The sequence below is a fragment of the Anomalospiza imberbis genome, chromosome 14 (genome assembly GCF_031753505.1).
Source record: "Anomalospiza imberbis isolate Cuckoo-Finch-1a 21T00152 chromosome 14, ASM3175350v1, whole genome shotgun sequence".
NCBI lineage: Eukaryota > Metazoa > Chordata > Aves > Passeriformes > Viduidae > Anomalospiza > Anomalospiza imberbis.
In genome coordinates, this window is record NC_089694.1 from 15,992,076 (window position 1) to 16,013,946 (window position 21,871).

Here is a 21,871-nt window from a genome sequence, read left to right on the forward strand (position 1 = left end):
AAGATTAAATAAGGATGTAAAAGTAAGGATGTATTTTCCAGTGGCAGGAAAAAGCCAGCTCACCCTTCGAGAATAGAGCGGTGCCATGGGGACAGGAACTGACTCAGTGCCATCGCCCAGGACGTGTCGGTGGGGTGGGCAGAGCGCTTCCAAGGGGAAGGAAGGCTTCCCAACCATGGCTGGGGCCACACCAGCCCAGCAGAAGCCTTGGGACATGGGCAGGAATATCCCTTGGCCACTTCTAACCTAGAGGAACTGGGAGCTTGCAGGGGATGGGAGCATCGGAACCGATGATCTTGGAGATCTTTTCCAACCTTATTGGTTCTATGGGTTTATGACTCTTCTCTTGGGTTCTTTCTCCTGAAGAGTCAAAGTCTGCCTGTGGCTTGGGATGGGGTATGGGGTGGAGGAAAAGCTTGACTGGGTCATCTTCAGTCAAAGCCAAGCCCAGTGGTCTTGGCAGGGTTCTTGTCACACTCACCTCGTTGTGTTCTTCCATCTGCTCCTCCATTTCCCAGCAGCACCCTGTGATTATTCCTGCAAAATCACCAGATAATCAGCTCTGCCGCCAACAGAGAAACACCGTTGTTCAAAATCCTGGGGCAGGTTTTCAGCTGCTCCACAGAACAGCTGGGATTTAACACCTGAGAGGGCTGAGCTGGGTGCCTAGCTAAGCAACCTGGTCTAGGGCCATCCTGGGGTGCCCACGTTCCTGCCAGAAGGAAGGCTGGATTTAGAGATGGCTTGGTGACAGCAACTGGGCCCTCAACCAAAGCAAAGAACAACTGCTAAATCCCAGGCTGTCTGGGATTGGAAAGGACCTCAAAGCCCATCTCATTCCACCCCATACCATGGCAGGGACATCTTCCACTATCCCAGATTGCTCCAAGCCCCAGTGTCCAACCTGGCCTTGGACATTTTGTCCTTTGCTGTGCATCTCCCTCGTTGTGACTGGTGCTCCTGGAGTTGCCTGCTGTGGAACAGCAGCAGAGAATTTTTCTACAAAATGAATAGATGGATTATGTACAAAACCTTGGAGGAAAAAACAGCTTTCTGAAAATAGAGTTTTTCAGACTTAACAACAATTAATGGGATTAATTAAATCCAGTTGTGACTCCAGCATGTTCTTCCTTTCTGCTTCCCCTCTGATTTGAAGATTTCCATCCCCTCTTTCTGCAGAACACTGCCAGCTGGGGCTGAGGGAGGAAAGGGTCTGTGGGAGCTGCTTCCTTGGGCAGCCACTGGTGGGTTTATGGGGTCACTGGATTCCCCTGCTCCACCCCCATGGGTGCTACCCCTCTCCCCCTCCTTCCCGACCCTACAATCGCTCCAGGCCCTCCTTCCCTTGCAAAACCAACCGCGTCCTAATTGGAAGCACAGGATTCTCTTGTGGGAATTAGAAATGGCAAAAGAAGTGAGGAATAAGGAAGAAGCGGACATGGAAGCTCACTGCTGTTTTGGAAGTGAAGAAGAAGCCAAGTCCAGATGGTTGATCCCAGTGCCAGCGGATGATCCCAGTGCCAGCGGATCCCAGGGGATAACAGAGCAGTCAGGGCAGGGGGTCATGAGGGGCTGGATGGGGAGGTCTGCCCTGAACATCCAGTTCAGCAGCTCCAATAAATACCTCGAGTGAAAATCTCGTGTTAAAGGGTCAACACTGTCAGTTCTTGTGAGAGCTTTTCATTCCTTCCTGCAAAACACGCAGACATCTCACTCATGTTATTATCTTGTTCTAGATAGCAAAACCCAGGAATTTCAGCAAATTCTTCTGCTCTGGCCACGAGATGGATGTCAGGGTTGGGACAGTTGTCCTGAGAGAGGTTCTGCTGTCCCAGCAGCTGTGGAACAGTCACTGAGGTCCCTCCAAGGCCCAGGCACCTCTGAGGAATCTCATGTTCTCACATCCTGCTGCAGAAGAAGATTCTTTGACCATCTCTCTGCCTTGGCTCTGTGCAGTTCTCATGGTCTCATCCCAAATTTAGAGACATAACTGGCATTCCTTGTTCACTCAGGTGATCATCTCGTCAAGGGGGATTCTCCATGTGACCACCTCCATTCTCATACCCCATTTTTCATGTGACCCACCCAGCAGGAAGTAACGTGGGCCTTTTGTGAGGTGTTTTTGTTCCATGAGGAGTTTCAGTAAATACCCAGCCCCAAACTCCTTCCCTGACACAGCACCAATTCCTGAAGTGCTACAACCCCTTCCTCCTTTGATCTCCCATGTATCTCTACTAGTTTACACCACACAACTGCTCTCTTATCTGCTGAATCAACGTGGATTCAGGTGATCATTCCCACTGCTGTGGGTTCCAGCATGACCCAGTGACCCAGCATCACTCAGTGAAGACTCCCAAAATGACCAGGACATGCCCTGGTTTCCTTTCAGGAGTTCTTTAGAGCCCAGAGGGCGGGTGGGTATCAGCAGTACTGACCCTACCCCAATCACCCTCACCTTATCTCCTCAAAATTCCCCAAAGTCCCCAAAACACCTCTGGCATCCTGTGCCTGCAGCCTTCCCAAGGTCCCTATTGTGCCACACTGGGTTATCAGATCCTACATGACCCAAGGGGTCCCACAGACCCCTCTCCCCCTCGTTCCCAAACCTACAATCGCTCCAGGCCCTCCTTCCCTTGCAAAACCAACCGAGTCCTAATTGGAAGCACAGGATTCTCTTGTGGGAATTAGAAATGGCAAAAGAAGTGAGGAATAAGGAAGGGATAAGGAAGGAGCAGACATGGAAGCTCACTGCTGTTTTGGAAGTGAAAAAAGAAACCAAGATGGTTGGACTGATGATCTTACCAACCCCAACGAGTCCCTGACTCTATGACTGCTGGGACATGGGGTACAGGCTCCTTGGCCACAGAAACAGCTGAGCTGGGCTTTCCACAGACATTTCATGGTGATCCTGTTCTCCAGCTCACTTCCAAGGTCTCGCTCAAAGACCTGAGATGCGAGTCAAGGGAAGGTGAAGGCCTTGTCCAGGTCTCTTCATTGCCAAACCTTAACATGAAACAGCAGCTCTGGGGGGTTCATAACTGAGCAGCCTGGCCCAGCGGAGCTGTCCCTGCCCATGGGAGCTCAATGAGATGGGCTTTAAGGTCCCTCCCAACCCAAACCAGTCTGGAGTTCTGGGATTACTGAAATGGGTTTTGCACAGCAGTGGGTGGATCCTTTGAGGTTGCCTTGTCTATGGTGCTACAGATTCTGGACGTGCTTTGCCCAGAACAATTCCTCCTGTCTGTTGAGGAAGTGAGTCCCACCAGATCCCTGGTGGAAGGATAGGAGTTGGTTGTGTACATGTCTTCACAGGTTGTTTTTTTCCTCCTACTTTGCACGAAATTATGTTTAAATTGATAAAATGCAAATTCACAGAGGTGTGACCTAACTGTCACCAGGAAGATGCATTTTCCTGCCTCATAAAACTATCTGACAAATAGAATTTTTGATCAATCAGTGAAAAAACCCAAGAAGAAGGAAGGAGACAGGTTTGGGCAGGGCAGAACCAAAACCAGACTACAACAGCCTTGGTGTGAGGCAGCTCTGGAAAGGATGTCATCAACTCCTGGAAAGGAGTTGAAAGGACTAGGAAGGACTAGTCCTAAGAAGGACTTCCTTGTTTTTAGACTAAACCATGAGCTGGTAAAAACTGCTGTAAGAGAGTCCAGGCATGAGGATGAGTTGGTTCTCTGTGCTGAGACAGAGATGGAAATCCAGTTCTCTGGGAAGCTAAGCTGACCAAATCCCGCTTTCCTGAGAAAGAAGCCCACTCCGGGGCATGGGAGCTCTGGTGGTGCCCAAATGTGCTGCCACCCCCCAGGCATTGGTCCCTCAGTGCCAGAATAGGCCTGGCCATGGTCACTCCTTAATATTCCCTTCACAATCTCCTGAAACACAAATGGAGTGTCCTTCACCACCACTGGCATTGGTGCAATTTAATTCCTTGACAATGTGAACACTCAGTTTTGTACCAGCGCTTTCCACCAGTGTTTCTTTTAACAAAAGAATTAATAAAATAATGTCCTGCTACCTAAAACCTCCTCTCCCATCCCTGCCTCTCCTTTCCTCTCCCTGCACACACAAGGGGCTGCTCCTCTCTGCCAAACCTGGTCCCCATCCCTGAAAATTATTTCAGCTCAGCTCACTTTGGAGCAAACATCAAGGTGAGAAGGGGGGTAGAAATTATTGAAACCATCCACAAGAGAGATTTAGGGACAAATATGACAAGGTTTGCACCCTTTACCCCTAACTCTGGTTGACATTGCTGTTTCCATTTGGAGATGAGCCTTCCCGATTGGGAACGAGCCTTCTCCAGGGTGCAGCAGAATGGAAAACACAACAAGAGGTGTTAAAAATCAGCAATAGCTCTGATGAAAGGCCCTTGTGTTTAGAGAGCCTGACTAAAGGAATTGAGGGCTCCTGTTGTTGATCCAAGGGAGGTGTGTTTGTTTCCCTCTAAACTTGCAGAAACACCAGCAGAGGCTGTGGAGACCGGGGGAATTTACTTTGGAAGAATTGTGGGAGCGTCATAATGGGACCTTGCTCCAGGCCCCAGCGTTCTTGAGCTGGGTTTATGTGTCAGAGCCCCAGCACGGTGCTGCTTACCCCTGTGGGGCATGGGGTCTAAGACTTTTTCCAGCCTAGTTTGTCCTGGGAACTGCTCAGAGCCCAGTAACCAATTCCATCATATATTTGGCTAAAGTGGCTGAACCAATAATGTAATCAAAGAACCCCAGAATTATTTGGGTTGAAATATTTGGGAATTTAGAGATTATCTCGTTCCATGGGCACGGACACCTTCCACTATCCCTCATTGCTCCAAGCCCCATCCAGCCTGGCCTGGGACACTTCCAAGGAAGGAGTATCTTCAGTATATTGCTACCACAAAAAAGTCTTTTTGTTAAAATGCTGTGAATTACATTTCACAATAAATCAATTGCATTTCACAATAAATCAATTCTTTGCCATTTATCTGAGATTTATCAGCAACCACAGCAAATCTTTGCTCCACAACCTCTATGATGTTGGTCAGAAATTCCCAGCTGTGTGTGCAAGGCACAAATGACCTTGTCCAGTGGAAGGTATCCCATGGCAGGGATTGGGAAAAGGGTGACCCTTAAGGTCCCTCCTGACCCAAACCATTTTATTATCTGATTCCCCTAAACATGTTTTTTTTGAAGGAAATATTCCCCTTTACTTAGCAGCACCACTGAAAAATCAAATTTATTTCCTTCTTTGCAGCAAAGGGAGTTGAGAGCTTGTTCCTGGCGCAAACTGATTGTGCCATTTATTGTGTTAATTAAAAATCCCCTGTTTTTCTTCTTTATCACCTGATGGTGGAAAACAGGTGCAGAGCAAACACCTCTGACCCATAATTACTCCTGAGTCACCAGAACACTCATGAGATGCGAGTGCCAAAGTGAGCAGCCCAGACTATGGTGACTGTTTGGGGTTTTTTTTTTTTTTCTCTAACATAATTTGTTTGTTTCCTTACTCAGTTAATTATAAAAACTCCATTACTGCATAAAATTTTACACTCCTGGCTCAGCTGCCCATAAGTACAGACAGTTTATTGATTTCATTGTGCTCTGCTGGGAGGGGACTCTTTAAATACATTTTATAAGGAAATGCTAATCCTGGTTCTCCCTGAAATGAAGTCTTAAACTCCTGTAATTTTCTTATCTTGCCCCACTTATAACATAAATTCTGGATTTTTCGTAGCTCTGGTTGGAATCTGTTTCTATTATCACCCCTGATTTCAGATCCAGCGCTTTCCTCAAGGGCTGACATATCCCAAGCTCCCTTTACCTGCTGCAGAGTTCGAGAGGTAATTTTTCCATCCTTGCTTGGATTTACCAAATCCTGGCCGTTTGGTGTGAGCAGTGAAGGGGCAGCTGGGGAACTCCACGGCCTTCCCTGGAGCTGACACCTCCCATGGCACCAACATGGAGATGGTCTAACACAGTCCCAGATCACAAGTCAAGAAGGGACCTTCTCCTTTTCTATTTTCTTGGGGTTTTTCTGCTGTTCCAGCAGTTTATAGCCAATATTAACAAACCTCACTTGCTCAGGAAGTTCAAGTCGTTTTTCAAGCATTAAGGTGTTTAAACATGAGAGGAGTCCCGTGTTGTGGGACTTCACCACATGCCTTCAAGTTAAGCCTCTGCTGGGTGGTGATGAACCTCAGCTGGCACTTACATCCGTTTATTGAATAAGTGTTTATCACACAACCGTGGACTGGTTTGGCTTGGAAGGGACCTGGAAGCTCATCCCCTTCCACCAGCCCAGGTTGTTGAGCTGTCCTAAGGCATGTGCAGGGAGGAGAGCCTGACTAAGTTCCACTTCCAGATGCTGGCACGGGCTGGGAAACCACAGGAGGCTGGGAATGCCCAGCTGTGCCCGAGTGGGTTTGCAGGGTCAGGAGGCTGCGGGGTGAAGGGGAGCCCGTGTTCCATCCCAGGAACAGCTGCCAAGGATCTCTGACCGGGAGTTTGGGGAGCTGCTGGAATGAAACAACATCCACGACCTGGAGAAAGAGTAAGAGCTGTTATTTATGGTGACTTCTGAGCGCAAATGGAACGGCAGCACCAGCTGGACAACAACGGCAGCGCCAAAGCAAGCGAGCATACTCGGGGCTGGAGTCGGTGTTGACATGTCAGCAACGAGGCCTGGCTGGAATCCAGCCCCAGGGCTCCCAGATTTTCCTGCCCAGCTCCCACAGCAGCAGGAGGAATCCAGCCCCAGAGCTCCCAGATTTTCCTGCCCAGCTCCCACAGCAGCAGGTGGGATGTGGCCTGAGGGAGAATTCTGTGAGCAAGATGCTCCAAAACAATGATAAGGAGCAAGAGAAGGGAAGGGTCTTGTCCCCTGGGTGGTGGGAGGTGGGACTGTGGCTGTGCCAGGGGAATGACCTCCCTGCCCAGAGCAGGAGGGAGGAGAGGGAACAACAATAGGGAACTGGCAGACGTCTCCCACTTGGACACTGCCTCCAGGATGGGAAAATCATTACAGAAAACCTCCAGTCTGTCACGCACCTCGCAGTGTTTTGAAGCCTTTGGATCTAACTCATTGTTTCCTTTGTTGAGGTTTGTCTTTAGTGATTGGATTCCCTCATCCCTGGCTCCCCCTGAGGCTTGTTTGCTTTGGGAGAGAGGGAGGTTCTGTTCTCTGCTCTTGGCAGAAACTTCTGCCCCTCCACAGTGCCTGACACAGGAACAGGGGTGGGGACAGCCCTGAGGACTTGTGTGGGGACAGCTCTGGGGCAGCAGCACTCAGCCCAGGGGCAAGGTGTTGGAACGAGATGATCCTGAGGATCCCTTCCAACCCAAGCCAACCCATGATTCTGAACCCTTGGCAGCCCCCAGCTTGGCCATGGATGTTCACGGATGTTCCTTTGCATTTTCCAGGAGCTGAGTGCCCTGGGATGAGCTGGGAGTGGCTAGGAAGATGGCAGGGAAGGAATGGGGTGAGCTACTTGCTGCAAACCCTCTGTCAGAATTACACCTCCCTGTAGTGACTCCTTCCTCTGGTGTTTAGTCATGGAGCTTTGCATTTTGGGAGGATGAAGAGCTCAGTGGAGATCAAACGAAAAACAAAGCCTTTTCCTTATGTTCCAAAAAAAAAAAAAAGATTTATTTAGTGGGTTTTAGGATTTTAAAATACACAGATCTGAGTGTTGTGGAGGGGGATGCACAAACATTGCGTTCACAGTCCAATGCACTTCAGAAGCACAGGAGCTCTGGGAGTTCCTGCAGTAAATCATCAGCTCCTGGGCAGCTCTCCTGGAGATTCCAGGCACTTACTGGGGATAAACAACAAATCACTGCAGAAAGGTCCCAGGAGTGGCCCCAGGTGGGGAAGTGCTGCTGTTCCCAAGGAGGTAAGAGTGGACCAGAGAAGGAATGGCTCTCCCAAGGCCTTGTGCTCCAGCCAAACACGGGACACATCATGTTTTTAAGGAGAGCAGACTTTGTTCCTTTCCTCAGGGAAGGTTCCTTCGGTTCAGACCACTCTGTTCTTCACCCTTTCAAAGATCTGCATCACTTTTCCAGCTGGGATGCAGCCTTCCCGCACGATGGTGATGCCACCTTCCCAGAGGGAAGAATGAACAAGTCAGGACAATCCACAAAGTGGCACAGAAAGGAATATAAAAGGAACATCTCGCACCACCAAAGCCACTCAAAATAAACTGTGTGGAAGGACCAGAAAGTGAAACCACCGATGAACACTGACCTCACACTTTGTTCAAGGGTTTGGTTTTCCACTAATGAATCTCTCTCAAATGTCAGCCCAGAGCCACCCGGGACACCTCAGCATGTGCTGCTACATCACTGTGGGCAAGCTCCTGTCCCACCCTCGTTGTGGTGGGCCGAGGCAGCACCCACCCCTCCTTCCAGCAGCACCCACCCCTCCTTCCAGCAGCACCCACCCCTCCTTCCAGCAGCACCCACCCTCCCACTCACAGCATTTCCACCCTGAGAAGGCAGATTTTCCTTGCACAACTGTGTTTGTCCTCCTGCCTTGTTCCCTGTCAACACAGAGGTCCTCCCAGGACATCTTTTGTTTGTTTCCCTTCATCAACATGTTTGCAAATGTCCAGGCACTCAAGAGCTGTTACTCTTGGAGCACTCTGTGCTGCCAGACTGATACTGGGAAAGGCATGGAAGCCTCCCAGGAAAACGCTGTTGCTGACATGAAGGGTGGGTCTCACACTCACTTTCATCAATCTTTGTGCAGTTGACCACAGTGGACGCCACCACCTCGTCAGACTCTCCATCACAGAGAACACCCTCCAGCTTATGGCCAAGGCGCCTGCGGGGCAGAAAATAGCAACAGCCCTTTACAGACCTTGCTGTGACCTCGTGCTGAGGTTCCCCTGGGTGCAGGACACCAGCCCAAGGTCTGCCACCACTGGAGCAGGAGGGTGGCACTGCCAGTGACCAGGTACTCACGAGATGACCATGTCATGGTGGGTGCTGTCCACCTCCCCGCTGGGGTTGGCCGAGGTGATGGCCAAGGGTCCGGTCATATCGATGAGGTGCACCAGGACCGTCAGGTCAGGGACTCGGATCATGATGCTGTCCTGGGTTCCCACCCTGCTGTATCCTGCTCCGACCCCTGCAAGGACAGGCAGAGGATGTTGGCGGGGGCACAGCTGGCACAGCTCCTGTTGTGGCACCAGGGGGGATCTCCTGCTGCCTTTGGAAGTGGCCCAGTTCCGTGCACCCAACTAAATGTGTCTTTGTGGATGTCCATTCCTGGGCAGAAATCTGTGAGAGCAGAGGTACGGTTTGGGGTCCAACTGGGTAAAAAGGAAATGATTCACAACTGGAAACATCACAGCTGTTTCCATGGACACAGGATCTCCCTGTATCCCAAAGTGCAAAGACTTCCTGTGACCGCTGCCCGCCCTCCCATCCTCCACCACTTTCCTCTGCCTGTTAAATGTGGTTAACTCAGAATCACTGAATCCGCTGAGTTGGAAAAGACCCTTGAGATCATCGAGTCCAGCCTGTGATCCAACACCACCTTGTCACCCAGACCATGGCACCAAGTGCCACATCCAGGTTTTCCTTGGACCCCTCCAGGAATGGGGCCTCAAACACCTCCCTGGGCAGCCCCTTCCAATGCCCAATCACCTTTTCTGTGAAGATTTTTTCCCTAACGTCCAACTTAAACCTCCCCCGGTGTAGATTAAGTCTGTGTCCTCTCCTTCTGTCCCTGTTCCCTGGAGCAGAGCCTGACCCCCCCGGCTGTCCCCTCCTGTCAGGAGCTGTGCAGAGCCAGAAGGGGCCCCCTGAGCCTCCTTTTCTCCAGGCTGAGCCCCTTTCCAGCTCCCTCAGCTGCTCCTCACAGGACTGTGTTCCAACTCCTCCAGTTCCCTCACTCCCTGCTATTTCCACAGGAGCCAGGGTGGAGGTGAATCATCCCAGTGCTCCCAGTGCCTGCCTGTGTCCACGTGGTGGGAAGGCAGAGGTGATGAGCAGGGATTACCATCAGAAGCCTCTCATCTCCTGGGTGCTCCACCCTGGTTTGCTCATTCCCAGTGAACAGCGGGGGGCCTGGGAGAGGGGACCCTCCCAGGCTGAGGAGCCTCCCTTGCCTCTGGTTAAAGAGCTCATCCTGCTGGCTCCCACTCTTGGTGAGTCATTCCAGCTGATTAACACCCTCTGCTAAACATCCACCAAAGCATCTAGCAGCTCCAGAGGGGACTTCTTGGGAGAAAGTGACCGGAATCTCTCCCCATCACATCCCAAAGGGTGTTGGGATTGCAGACCTGCCATGATGAAAACATGAAAGAGGGACAGAAGGGTTGTCATCTGCTCATCTCACCCAACTTCTTCAGCCACTCTCCCTTCTGGATAATGCAGCCAATGCCTCCAGGATAAACGTTTTCCATGAATTCCCAGAGCAGGGGGCTGATGGGCGGGGCAGCTGCTCTCAACTGCTCCAGGTTGGAAATAAAGATGCAGATGGGCTTCTCTTGAGGCCTGTCCTGAAAAAACAGAGGGGGGAAATAGATGAAGAGGGAAAGTTTGCCTGGAGAACCTCGAAGCCTGTTGGGATCCTGGCTTGTGTTTCCCAGGGAGCAGGAGCTCCAGGCAAGGAAGATGCTGAGTCTGCACAAGTGCTGAGCTGTGATGGATGCGCCAGCTCAGATCTGCACGTGAAAATTAAAGAAGAGACAGAGTAGCACCCTGCCCTTGGGAATCTCTGGGATGCACTCAATTCCTTTGACTTGAGCACATCCATCTTTAAGCACATCCATCACAGGGACAGGGATGCTCCACTCAGTATCAGCATTTCTGGAATGTTGTACACCAGAGACCTGATTTTTTCCAAACTTCTGCTGGTATAAACCAAGGTCAAACACACCAATTTTTGATGGGATAAGGGATGGAGACCTCAACCCCCTGCAAGCCACCATCTCCATTATCACCCCTCCGGAGCTTTGAAAGAAGCTTGGTGAAATAAGTTTTGTGTAAAACCAGCAGTGGAGATGGAGGGGAAATAAAACAAGCTCGCAAAGTGGTGTCATTTCAGTCCTCAACTGACATCAGCTTCAGTGGGGCCAAATGACTCAGGAACTGGGCATGTATTTACATTCTGTTTGTATTCTCTCATCAGCAGGGAAGGTCAGCACTGGCACCAGGGCAGCGCAAAAGAGACGGCCTTTGTGCCGCTGCTCGCGCTCGGGGCCAGCTGAGATCGTCTGTTATGGTTATTTCTCCAGGCTAGCCAGGAAATTGCCTCATGGACAGCAGACAGGGCCAGGCTGCAAAAGCCGGATTGAAGGTGCAAACTCTGCGGCTGGTTCCAGCACTGAATGGCTCCAAAAGTCTGGGGGAATGTAGCCCTGGGATTCTGATTCAGCACTTCGTGAAGCACAGAGGACAAACACAGGTTTGGATGCACTTGTGAGTGGCTGTTCCTGTTTGGGGTTGTGCTTTGTCCATCCCCAGGGATGTCTCTGCCTAATTACCAGTGCTCCAGCCTGGAGCAGAGGGGCTGTACCCTGGGTTCCTCAGAAAATAGTCCCTGATGTTCTGGTGTGGCTGCTCATGAACTCTGCCTACGGTCACCTCCTGAGTCTTGGGACAACCTGAAACCAGGGGCTCCCCTTTCTGCTTCTGCAGAAACTCATGGACAGGACTCAGAGCCAGGTAAGCAGAGACATCCCTGAATTCCCACCTTGATCCTGTAGACTTTCTCGATGGCTTGAGGGTGCTTGCAGGAGGCTGCCAGGGCATACACCGTGTCTGTGGGGACCCCACACACGGCCCCTGTGTTCAGCAGCTCCGCGATGGTCCTCAGGCCACTCGTGAGGTGGGACTTGGGGCAGACACAGGGCAGGGGATCCTCCCTGCCCTTCCTGGAGCTCTGGACCTGCCAGGAATCAGGAGGCAGTGAATAAGCAAATATGTGGAACAGAGGGTGGGATTGCATCCACCTGAATGCAGGGATCCACCATACCATGATCCCTTGGCTGTCCAAGGTCACAGGCAGCACCTCTAGGAATGCTTCTCCCACAGCAGGGGAGAGAATTCCAATTATTAAAGTCAAAGAGAGCAGCTCAGGGTGAACATTTCAACTGCCAATGCCTTAAGTTAGAGGAGATGAATCCCACCCAGCACAGCTTCCCGGGAAAATGGCTGCTCTCCAAAGTGACTTAAGGAAAGTGTTCGGGAATCCAAAATCCAGACGAAGATGGAGTTTCAAGTGCATTCCCATGAAATGCTGATTTAATGGAAATGTTTCTCTGCAGCAGGAATTAAAGCTGGCAGATCCATCACCCTGGATAGGAGGAATTGCCCTAGTCAGACACACCAGATGGCAGAAGGAGTTTGAAGTTAAGAAAAGAAGGGGAAATCTTCCTGTCCAATCTGGGAAACTTTTTAAGCTCCCTGCTCCCAAGGCTGTGGCTTTAAAACTCCAGTCTATAAGGAATTCTTAGACTGGGGATGGCTGATTCCCCAGGAGCAAGATATGAGTCTTGTGAACATCCTTGCGCTTTCTCCAATGTTATTCCTAATGGAAGAGAGCTCATTTCCAGCTCACAGCTCCCTACAAAGGAACCAGGACTTCGAATGGCACTGAAGGATTCAGCAGAGGGGAAATTGCACGGGAATCTGCACTGAAGGCCCCAGAACATCCCCTCTGAGCAAGGAAGGTACACCACCATGCCAAGATCTCTTACTGTGAGCAGAGGAGGTCCCATCACCAGGAGGTCCTTCCCGAACATGCAGTTGGTGAGAGAGGCTGTAGCTCCATAGAAGCAGACGACACCGAGGATGCTCAACACCACAACTGGAAAAAATCCCAGAATCAGAGGCAGGAAAGGTGATTGAATCCCCATGCCTGGAGGGATTTAACAGTGTGGATGTAGCACTTGGGGACAGGGTTTGTCAGTGCTGTGGGGATGGTTGGACTCAGGTGCTGTGATTCTATTCTGTGGTGACAAAGTCCTGGTGGAAAAGCTCCTGCTAATCCCCTTGCTAAAGCACTCCATGGAATCAAAACTTAAATTGTCACTTGCAGCAAAGCCAAGGCTTCAGCAGCTGTGGCACATTCAGCTCATCCCACACCTCAGGGAACATCCTCTGGGAAGTAGAGCTGGACAGAACCTCTAGAGATGCTCTGATCCAACAGTATTGGGATTATTTGGAACCTCAAGGCCCTAGGGGTGGTAGGAAGAAGATTTCCTTCTCCAGTCATGCTTGCACACACCCCAGACTTCCAGGGAAAGAGGAACACTCTGCTTGATTTTCCCACACTGCTCCCCAACCCAGGACCCACTCCCTGCACTCTGTGGGTGCGGGTTTAATGTCCAGGTTCCCCTAAAACTCACTTTCAAATGGCAAAGGGAAGTTCTCCAGTGTAAAGAGCAGAAAACAAATGGTCAAGAGCTCCATGGCCAGGGTCAGGCAGAGCAGCACCACGTTAAAAGAGGAAGCTGTGGAAAGAAACACAAACAAGAGAGACCCACATCAAGCACGGCCCATAAAACGTCCATGAACCAGAAGAAGAGTTCCTAAATCAACTGAGGCTTGTTTGATTAAACCGAGCAGCCCCAGCTCTGATTTCCCTGTTGGTGGAGGAGCAAAGAGGCACAGCCAGGGTCTGTTCAGCCCTCAGGTTCCACAGACACGCTGCCAAACCCTTGACCTGCCAGGACACTGTGCTCACACGGAAAACACTTCTCTGGCAGCCAAGCAGGTTCTGATTTACACCAGCTGGGCTGGAGTGTGGCTGTGGATTGGTGCCAGTGGCCCAGTGCGTCGAACACTTTCACCTGATTTGATCCTTTTATTTTCTTTGAAAATTCTTCCATTCCCTCGGGGCTGTTTCTCCTAAGCCCAGCTCAGCTTCTGTTACTGGCTGTGGGCAAAACATCTCCGTTCTTGCCTAATCAGAGCAACAGGCAGAGCTGAGCTTCCCTCACTGGTGCATCTCCACCATGGAGCAATCACAGGAGGATTCATGATCTGACCCCAGACGCCCCTCAATAAACATCCCACGTGGTTCTGAGACTTACCCAAAATGATTAAAAAAGCATTGAGCACCAAAAAGGCAATGGAGCCAGCAGTGAATCCCTTGGTGTTCCCCGCCCCGATGTCCAGCAAGTGGCCTGAAACAGGAGCAGCACATCTGGTTACGAGCAAACCACAAAGAGCAGTGTGACAGGAGAGTGGCAGAGCCTCAGCTGGGATTACCACAGCTCCAGCTGTTGGATGGTGGCCTCCCAAAAACCCTCCCTCACTGACACTCGCTGCTTCTGCCACGCAAAGTGCTTGAGGTATTAACTGTGGGGCTGGTGACTGTTATCCAAAAAAAGCTCTGGATTTTACTTCCGACTTGGAATACTCAGGGCCTGGCTGGCCACTTCAGCAGCTCCTGCCACACGTCCCAAGCCACAGCTTTAAGCGTCCCCACAGGTGCTCACTTAAGAGCGCCTGGCATGGAGACTGTGTGAGCACTCTGCCCACCTGGAGCAAAGTGCAGCTTTTAAAAGCCAGGCTCAGCTTCTGAGAGCTTCTTTCATGGCTGTGACCAGCTGGGATAGATTTCTCCAGGCTCCCAAAAGAGAAATCCAGAACCTGGAGTCTCCCACTGCCTAAAAGCATCTCCTGAGTTGTTATTCTGAGATAACAGCCCAGAGGCAGCCCTGTCTCACAATGTTTGTGCAGGGAAATCTTGGCTTTTATTGGAGTTGAAGACACAACTTGGACTCCTGGAACTGAGAGCACCAAGTGCCTGCAGCAATGGCAACCCAGTGCAAACTGGAGTGATTGGTGAATCTTCCAGGGAAGAATATCTGTAAACCTGATGTCATTGACTCTCCTGAAAGAAGGAATTCCATCGGAAAAAGCAATCTGAAATTCCCTAGGAACACCCCTTAAACCAGGAACCATCGTGTGCTTTACCTGCCAAGCGCAGCCAGGTCCAGGCTGCCCAGAAGACAGCGTAGCAGAAGGGGAGCACGGATCCAAACCTCTTCCCGCCCTGCACCTGGATCCGGCACACAAACAGCTGCCCCAGGGCTCCTGGGATGAGCACGGAGGGGATGGAGAGCTGCTGCCTGCCCGGGTCACCCACGCTGCCCTGGACGGCGGCGGCCGCAGCCAGGCCATTGCAGATGTAGAACAACGAGTCCGGCACGGCAACGCTGGTGCCGCTGGGGATGTCCTTGGACCTCGAGAGCCAGGTGTGGACAGCTCCCAGCATGGCCTGGAGAGCTGAGCTGGGCACGGCCTGGGCACCCACAGGAATCAGAACCTTCTCCCCGATGGAGTTGATGAGGCTGGCGAAGGTGGCGTACAGGGAAACCACGGTGCAGAGGCTGCAGGCGGCCCCCAGGAAGGGCCGGGCACCGGGCAGCGGGATCTGGTGGATGAAGGCCGAGGAGAGGAGGATGAAGGAGGCATTCTGCAGCATCTCCAGGGTGTCTTTGTGGGTCGACATCAGAAACAGCAGGCAGGCAGTGGCCAGGAAGAACCATGCTCCAAACATTCCCAGCCTGCTGTCCTGAGCTGCAGGCAGGCCGAGGAAGGCGGTGACCACTAACTCCTCCCAGGACATCACCAGCCAGAGGAGGCTGTGGACACCAAACTTGGTGGTGTGGTAGCCATCCCCTCTGAGGTAGCTGTAGAAGCTGGAGAGCAGCTGGCAACTGGAGATGATGGAAATCCATGCTGCTCCCACACAGAATGTCTTCACATACCCAAAGAAGTAAAAGGCAAATATAAAGGGTGACACGGTGTCGCAGATGTTCCCCAGGGCCATCGGCTCTGCGTACTTGGTGTTCTTCTTCTTTTCTTCCCCGAGGGCCTTGGAGGAGCTTTTCTGCGCCGATCCCAGCAGCAGGACGTTGAAGAGGGGGTGCCCAAAGCCGGGCAGGACGTACCTCTGGGTGATGCCCTTCAGGAGCAGAGCCACAGCTCCGTACAGCCCGCACACAACAATGCCCAGCTCCAGGACCCCGGACACCACCAGGGCCCAGTCCCCGAAGAGCGCGACCGCCTCAAAGCCCAGGGCCAGCGCGATGGCCCCGAAGATGAAGGGCATGATGTAGTTGACGGTGGCCGAGCAGAAAGACAGGATGAAGGAGATGGCAATGTAGGGCACCAGCCCAGCCACGGCACTCTGGCTGGCCGAGAGCAGGGCTGTGCCAGCGGCTGGGAGCTGGCTGGTGTTCCCAGAGGGAAGCGTTGTGTTCTCCGGGGAGGGATATGCGGCAGACAGGACCTTTGTGGCCCCATAGCTGCTCCACAGAGCAGAGAAGGTGAGGAAGGCTGCGCCTCCAAGGTGGTCATACTTGCGGAAGGCAAGAAATCCCGCCAGGAGCTGGACAAAGCCTCCAATCAGGATGAGGTGGACACCTGAGGGATGCAGGAAGGGGTCAGGTGTGAAGCCAAGTACGAAAATGCTGGAGCTGCAGGAAGCTCTGGGGCACACCCCACGGCAGGTCCCACGGCCTTCCTGTGAGCAGCCCTGTGGCCTCTGCCTGCCCCTCTTCCCACCTTTATGGGAAACTTCTCTGTGTGCCCCCTAAGCCCCTTGGCTCAGTGTGGTGAGCAGGCCCCAAGGACACTTTGGATCTAGCAGGGAATGGCATGTGGAATATTTGGCCCAGTGGCTGGGGAAGGAGGAGCAGCCATCCCCAGGAGCACACTGACCTGCACAATGGACACAGCCCACATTTCCCCACCATCCCACCAGTGGTACCCACTGGCCAATGGGGATGACCCTCAAAGAGCTCAGGGGACATTCAGCCCCACCCACGCCACCCTGAGCAGCAGCACCCACCTGCCAGGACCTGCTCTGCTGCCCGAGGCCCGAGGCCAGTGGTGGCCACAGTGAAGTTCTGCAGGCACAGGAGGAAGGCGCTGACCACGTTGCCGAGCAGCCCCAGCACCCCCGGTTCACTGTAGAAGACGGCGGCGAAACCCTCGGCGCTCGCCATGGCCCTTCCAGACAAAACAGCAGAGTCGGCCCTCACCCCCACAGCCTCCCCAGCCGTGCCCTCTGCACCGGGCTCGGGCGCCCGGCCAACCTGCAGAGCCGTGCCCCTTCCCTGAGCAGGGACAGGCTGGTGACAGGCTCAGGTGTTTCCATGTTCCTCCCCGCTCCTCGCTGCAGACAAAGGCTCGATTCAAAGCACCACTTGAGGTGCCTACTTTCCGCAGCCCTATCCAGAAAAAACACACACAACCTATTTAGGCGACGGGGATTCCTGGCAAAAACATGTTTAGGTGCCCCAAAGCGCTGCAGGTGGTGGTGATGGTTGCTGTCCCCTCTTCTCCAGGCTGCTGGAGATGGAGACACATGAATAGCCCAACATAAACCAACAAACATCCAGACGAAACCCACAAGGTATTTTTGAGCCGTTCCAGGACGTTTCTTATCCACTGTTGCAGACAAACAGGGCAGGCACGGTGCACACACACACTGTCTCCCTTCCAGATGGAATTTTCCAGCTCCATCCCTTTCTTGAAACCCCAGTGACTAAATAGGCTATTTTCAAACCCTTCATATTTCTCCCATGAACTCGTCTGTTTGCAGGCAGCCCCCACGTTTCCACTCCTCGGCACTCCTGGGTACCAGGAGCTGAAGTTTTCTCTCTGGAGGGTTTTGTTGGGAAACAAAGATGAAAATAAAACAGCAATGTTCTTGTTATTTGGGTATTTTTAGAATATTTGGTGAGCTAAAAAAGCTGGAAAGGGAGAAGGTGATGTATTCTGTCCTCAGCCATTCCAAAGAACCCTTTGGAAAGGGAGGAAAGCTCCACTATTGTTAGGGGGAGTGAGGAGGAGGGAAGGAGCACCACCCGAAGAAAAATAATGTGGGAATAATAACGAACCTAAATCCCAGGATCACACAAATGCTCAGGTCAAATTTACATTTTGCAAACATCAGTACCCTCTGGACTCTCTTGTTCTGCTAAAAACCCCAGTGTTTTCCTCTCTCCATTTATTCTAAAGGATGTCACTTCCCCAAAGGAAGAAGGGTGAAGGGTAAACTGACTCCGACAGCTCCAAACTGCTTTGGCAACATCAATTCTCATCAAATAAGGAAAGGTTAAAAACCTCCAAGCAAAGCTTGGGGAACAATGAATTATTCAATTACTTGGTTGTGCTAAAGGCTGGCATTTTGTGTTCAGAGAGGGAGATGCACCAGACCTCAGCTCCCAGGGAGGAATTCTCCCTTTTCCCATCAAAGCACTGCCTTTAAGGAGGTCCCAAGGAATGCTGTGCCCTTGGGCAGAGCTGAGCGGATTCCGTGATTTCGTCTCTTTTATTGTTTTAAATGACACTTCTATATAAAGAAGCAGTTTGGTTTAAATGGTTATACTTGGAAATGAGCCACAAAATTAAGCTCCTCCAGATGTTTTGCCCTGAAACAGCCCAGCCGGTGGCTCAAAGGCACACTCAGAGCCCCTGCTTGGAGTGGGTCCCAGAAGAGGGTGAGATGGGATTTGGGAGGGAGATGGGCTGGCCAGGTGACTCCTTGGCTCCCAGCAGTGGTTTTTGATTTGCCAAAGCTCATTTTGGGTTTTTTTGGGGTTTTTTTTTTTGTTTTTTTGGGTTTGTTTTTTTTTTTTTTTTTTTGTTTTGTTTTGTTTTTTTTTTTGAAAACAGGCCTGCAACAAAGAGCTGGGGTTGGGGAGGGAACTCACTAGGATGTTTTCCTCTTCCAGTGCAGGCACGGGAGAAGGGAGGAAGACAAACACCAGAACATGCTGTCAAGGCTAAGGGGAAGGATGTGAGAGGATCCAGACCAAAATGTGGAAAAGGAGGAGGAAAAGGTTTGGGGTTGGAACCAGCTGCAGTTGAACCCACTGTTCACACCCACCCCCCACACACCAACCCAGGCTCATGGTCCCTGCCCCGAGACATTGGGCACAATGTCCCTGGGCATTGTCCCTGCCTCTGCTGTAAGGTCAGGACACATCAAACTGGGAAAATCCACCTAGTGCTGCCTCAGGAGCAGCAGCACCAGAGCGCTGAGGGCTGCACTGAGCTGGAAAAACGAGGCCCAGCAGAGGAACCCCCAGGGGCTTCCCTGATCAAATATGCCCTGGTTTGGCCCTGGGATAACCCCACCCATGGGTGCTGTCACTGTCCCTAAGGACCCATTTGTCCACACGCAGCACAGAGAACCCCGGTGGTGCGACAGGAGAACACGGGGCTGTGCAGGAGGCAGGGGAGCAGATGGAAAATCCCTCTCTCCCAGGTGGGATTAGCAGCTCTCTGCAGCCCCGGGCACCAGCAGCACAGCCACTGTCCAGGGAACCACGGGATGGAGATGTCCCCGTGCTGAGGAGGCACCTGGACACCTGGGGTGCTGCCTGAGAGCTGCATCTCCTGGAGGGATGGGGCAGCCCGGGATAACCCTTCCCTTCCTCAAATCCCTCGTGCAGCGAGGGCAAAGCCAAAGCCACACCCTCCCTCATCCTGCCCCCTCCACTTTCTTTCCTCTCCCTGCTTGCCCCCGACATCCCTCACCCTGGGGGTGCAGGAATGCTGTGTGAGGTCCTCCCTCCCTCCTGGCTGGCCCCCGCTGACCTCGGAGCCACATGGGACAGGCTCTGGACACCACTTCCTTCACTCCCTGCTGTCCTCACAGCAACTTCCCTCCACCCCCTTCCAGGAAAGGTCATTCCTATTTCAACCCATTTCCATGGGGCCCTCAGGTTTGCAGGAATCTCTCTGTGCATCCTACAGCTGCTGCTGCTTCTCCGTGACCAATATTAACAAGAATATTCCAGAGCACGGGCATTCTGTCCCCAGGAGGCTGGAGCAAGGCTCCCCACGCCATGGACACATCTGCAAACACCAAACCACTCCGTTTTCACTCATCCCCTGTGGCACCTTGCCATTAGTTTTCCACCCCACCTTGTTAGTGATAACAAACATTTACAGAGCTCTGAGGAAACACTGCTTCTCTCCAGATAAACATGGAAAGAGAACCAAATTCATTTTGGATAAACACACAGCAAGATGAACAGTGCACGGCCACAACACACAGCTGGATTTCACATCACAACCCTGCCTCTCCTCTGGTGCAAACCATGACAGAATTGCCAGGGATGCATTGCTGCAGCAAAGGTCTGCATGGGAGTTAGTAAAAAATCCAATTTTAAATAAAGGTGTGTCCCACCAGGCTGTTACTCTGCCCAAAATAATAAATGTTCCCAGGTTCCACTGCTGAACAAAGCAAAGAGCCGTGGCATTCCCCCAAAATCCAAACATTGCTTTGGGAACAAAAGCTCCCGGTGTTCCCTGGAAGCTCCAGGGTGCACTCCCAGTTCAGTGACCCAGCAGAGCCGGAGATGGAGAAGGAAGAGACTGGGAAAGACTCAGCCAAACACCCAAACACTGAAGGTATTCAAGAAAAGCATCCAAGAAAACCACCACTGCCTCGCTTCTGCCTCTGCAGCTGGGATTTACCTGCTTTGGTGACACTTCAGCTCAATGGGAGGATGCTCTTGTCCCTCTCATTTCCTGGTAAATCCCACTTTTATAGTCCTCCTCGGGAGGAGGAGCCTGGAGCCAGTTGCTTCACCCATTGGCACCTGTGGCACTTTGGAGATGGGAGTTTCCTTGAACCTTGTCAGTTATTGTCTGAAATCTTTATTTCCTGAAACTGGGGATGTAGGGGGGAGAGGTTTCCCTTCTGTCCAGCCGGGACAAACCACCCCTCCTCACGGATTCCCCCCACCCTCTGGCTCCCCAGGGGCTGATGTCATCCCCCTGGAAATTCAGTTGCACAAAACAGAAAGCAAATTGCCTTTTGGACGCAGATATAAACCCTGCCACCAGCACCTTCCAGCCACACACCTCTGCCATCCCTCGCGCCGAGCACACCGAGCCGGGAAAGGCACTGGGAAAAGCAGCCACCAGCATGCTCTACTCCACCTTCCAGGTAAAACTCTTCCATGCAAACCCTCCCCATCTCTGAGCTCGCCTTTTGCACTTTAAGGAGGAAATGTCGCTTTCCATGCGGTTCCTCCGCTGGTCCAGCTGATCATGGCATTAAACGGGCACCTGCCCCAAAATTAACAAATTCCAATGGTTTTCACAGTCACTTAGTTCAGCTACTGACCTTTTCCTGCCATCCTGCTCCTTTCATGTGTCCCAAACATCCCCTGGACCGTGCCATGTGGGGATTATTGTTGTTGGGATGTGCTCTGTGGGTTCTGCTCCTTGTGCCCACTCTGAGCTGGTCCCACTCGCTGCAGGATCTCGTGACAGGGCTGCAAAGGCTCTGCTGCCCCTTCGACTGTGTGCCTTTATTTCCCTAGATGTTCTTGGCATTCCTGCTGGACGCAGCTTTGGAAAATATTTTTCTCCCTCCTTTAAATATGTTGTTACTTTTACGTGCTCATTTGATCTGTGAGTGTCTCACGATGAGAGGCACAACCAGGAAAACTGCTCTGAGAAACTTTCCGGCAGCTCCAGTGACAAATTCCCTCTCTGTGTCTCTCCTCTAGAAATCCCAGAAGTTCTTGGCAAGCTCTCGGCAAGTCCACAAAACTGCTGCCCACGGTTTGTATCTGTCAGCATTCCCCATTTTCCTAGCGTGCATCCCTAAATAATTGCTGGAAAAGAAGGTGCTGGGCTGAACACACCCAGAGAAATCCTCAAATTCTTGAGAGGAAAAGCTTCCAAAAGTTTAGGGGTACTGTGGTGCTTCTTGCCCTCGGGGATAAAGGACCAGGAGAAAAGCAGCAAAGAGTAAAAGTGTGGATTGTTAGTACTGTGCTAAACCAGATCTTTAACTGGTTTAGAACCAGACCTTCCAAATTCTTTGAGCACAAATGTAAGATACTGAAAGGGTGGCTCAGATCCTTAACTCCTCCACTTGTCAC

General features: G+C 51.8%; 2 protein-coding genes across 4 annotated transcripts in view; one reads left to right on the forward strand and one right to left on the reverse strand.

The window, feature by feature from the left end:
• Positions 1–21,871, forward strand: part of SPRY3 (sprouty RTK signaling antagonist 3) — a 315,558-nt gene that overhangs the window by 254,790 nt on the left and 38,897 nt on the right. The window lies entirely within an intron of this gene.
• Positions 7,629–14,765, reverse strand: LOC137482262 (threonylcarbamoyl-AMP synthase-like). Of its 3 annotated transcripts, none has more exons than XM_068204494.1 (9): positions 14,305–14,765; positions 14,036–14,128; positions 13,349–13,453; positions 12,698–12,807; positions 11,692–11,886; positions 10,333–10,495; positions 8,952–9,117; positions 8,717–8,811; positions 7,629–8,087 (listed from the first exon to the last, which is right to left on the reverse strand). In XM_068204494.1, the coding sequence occupies exons 3-9, from the start codon at positions 13,410–13,412 to the stop codon at positions 8,002–8,004; spliced, it is 879 nt and encodes a 292-aa protein (XP_068060595.1). In that variant the 5' UTR covers positions 13,413–13,453; positions 14,036–14,128; positions 14,305–14,765; the 3' UTR covers positions 7,629–8,001. The 3 variants fall into 3 exon arrangements, with proteins under 3 accessions (XP_068060595.1, XP_068060594.1, XP_068060596.1); XM_068204493.1 differs by having other exon boundaries at positions 14,261–14,765; XM_068204495.1 differs by lacking the exon at positions 11,692–11,886 and having other exon boundaries at positions 14,261–14,765.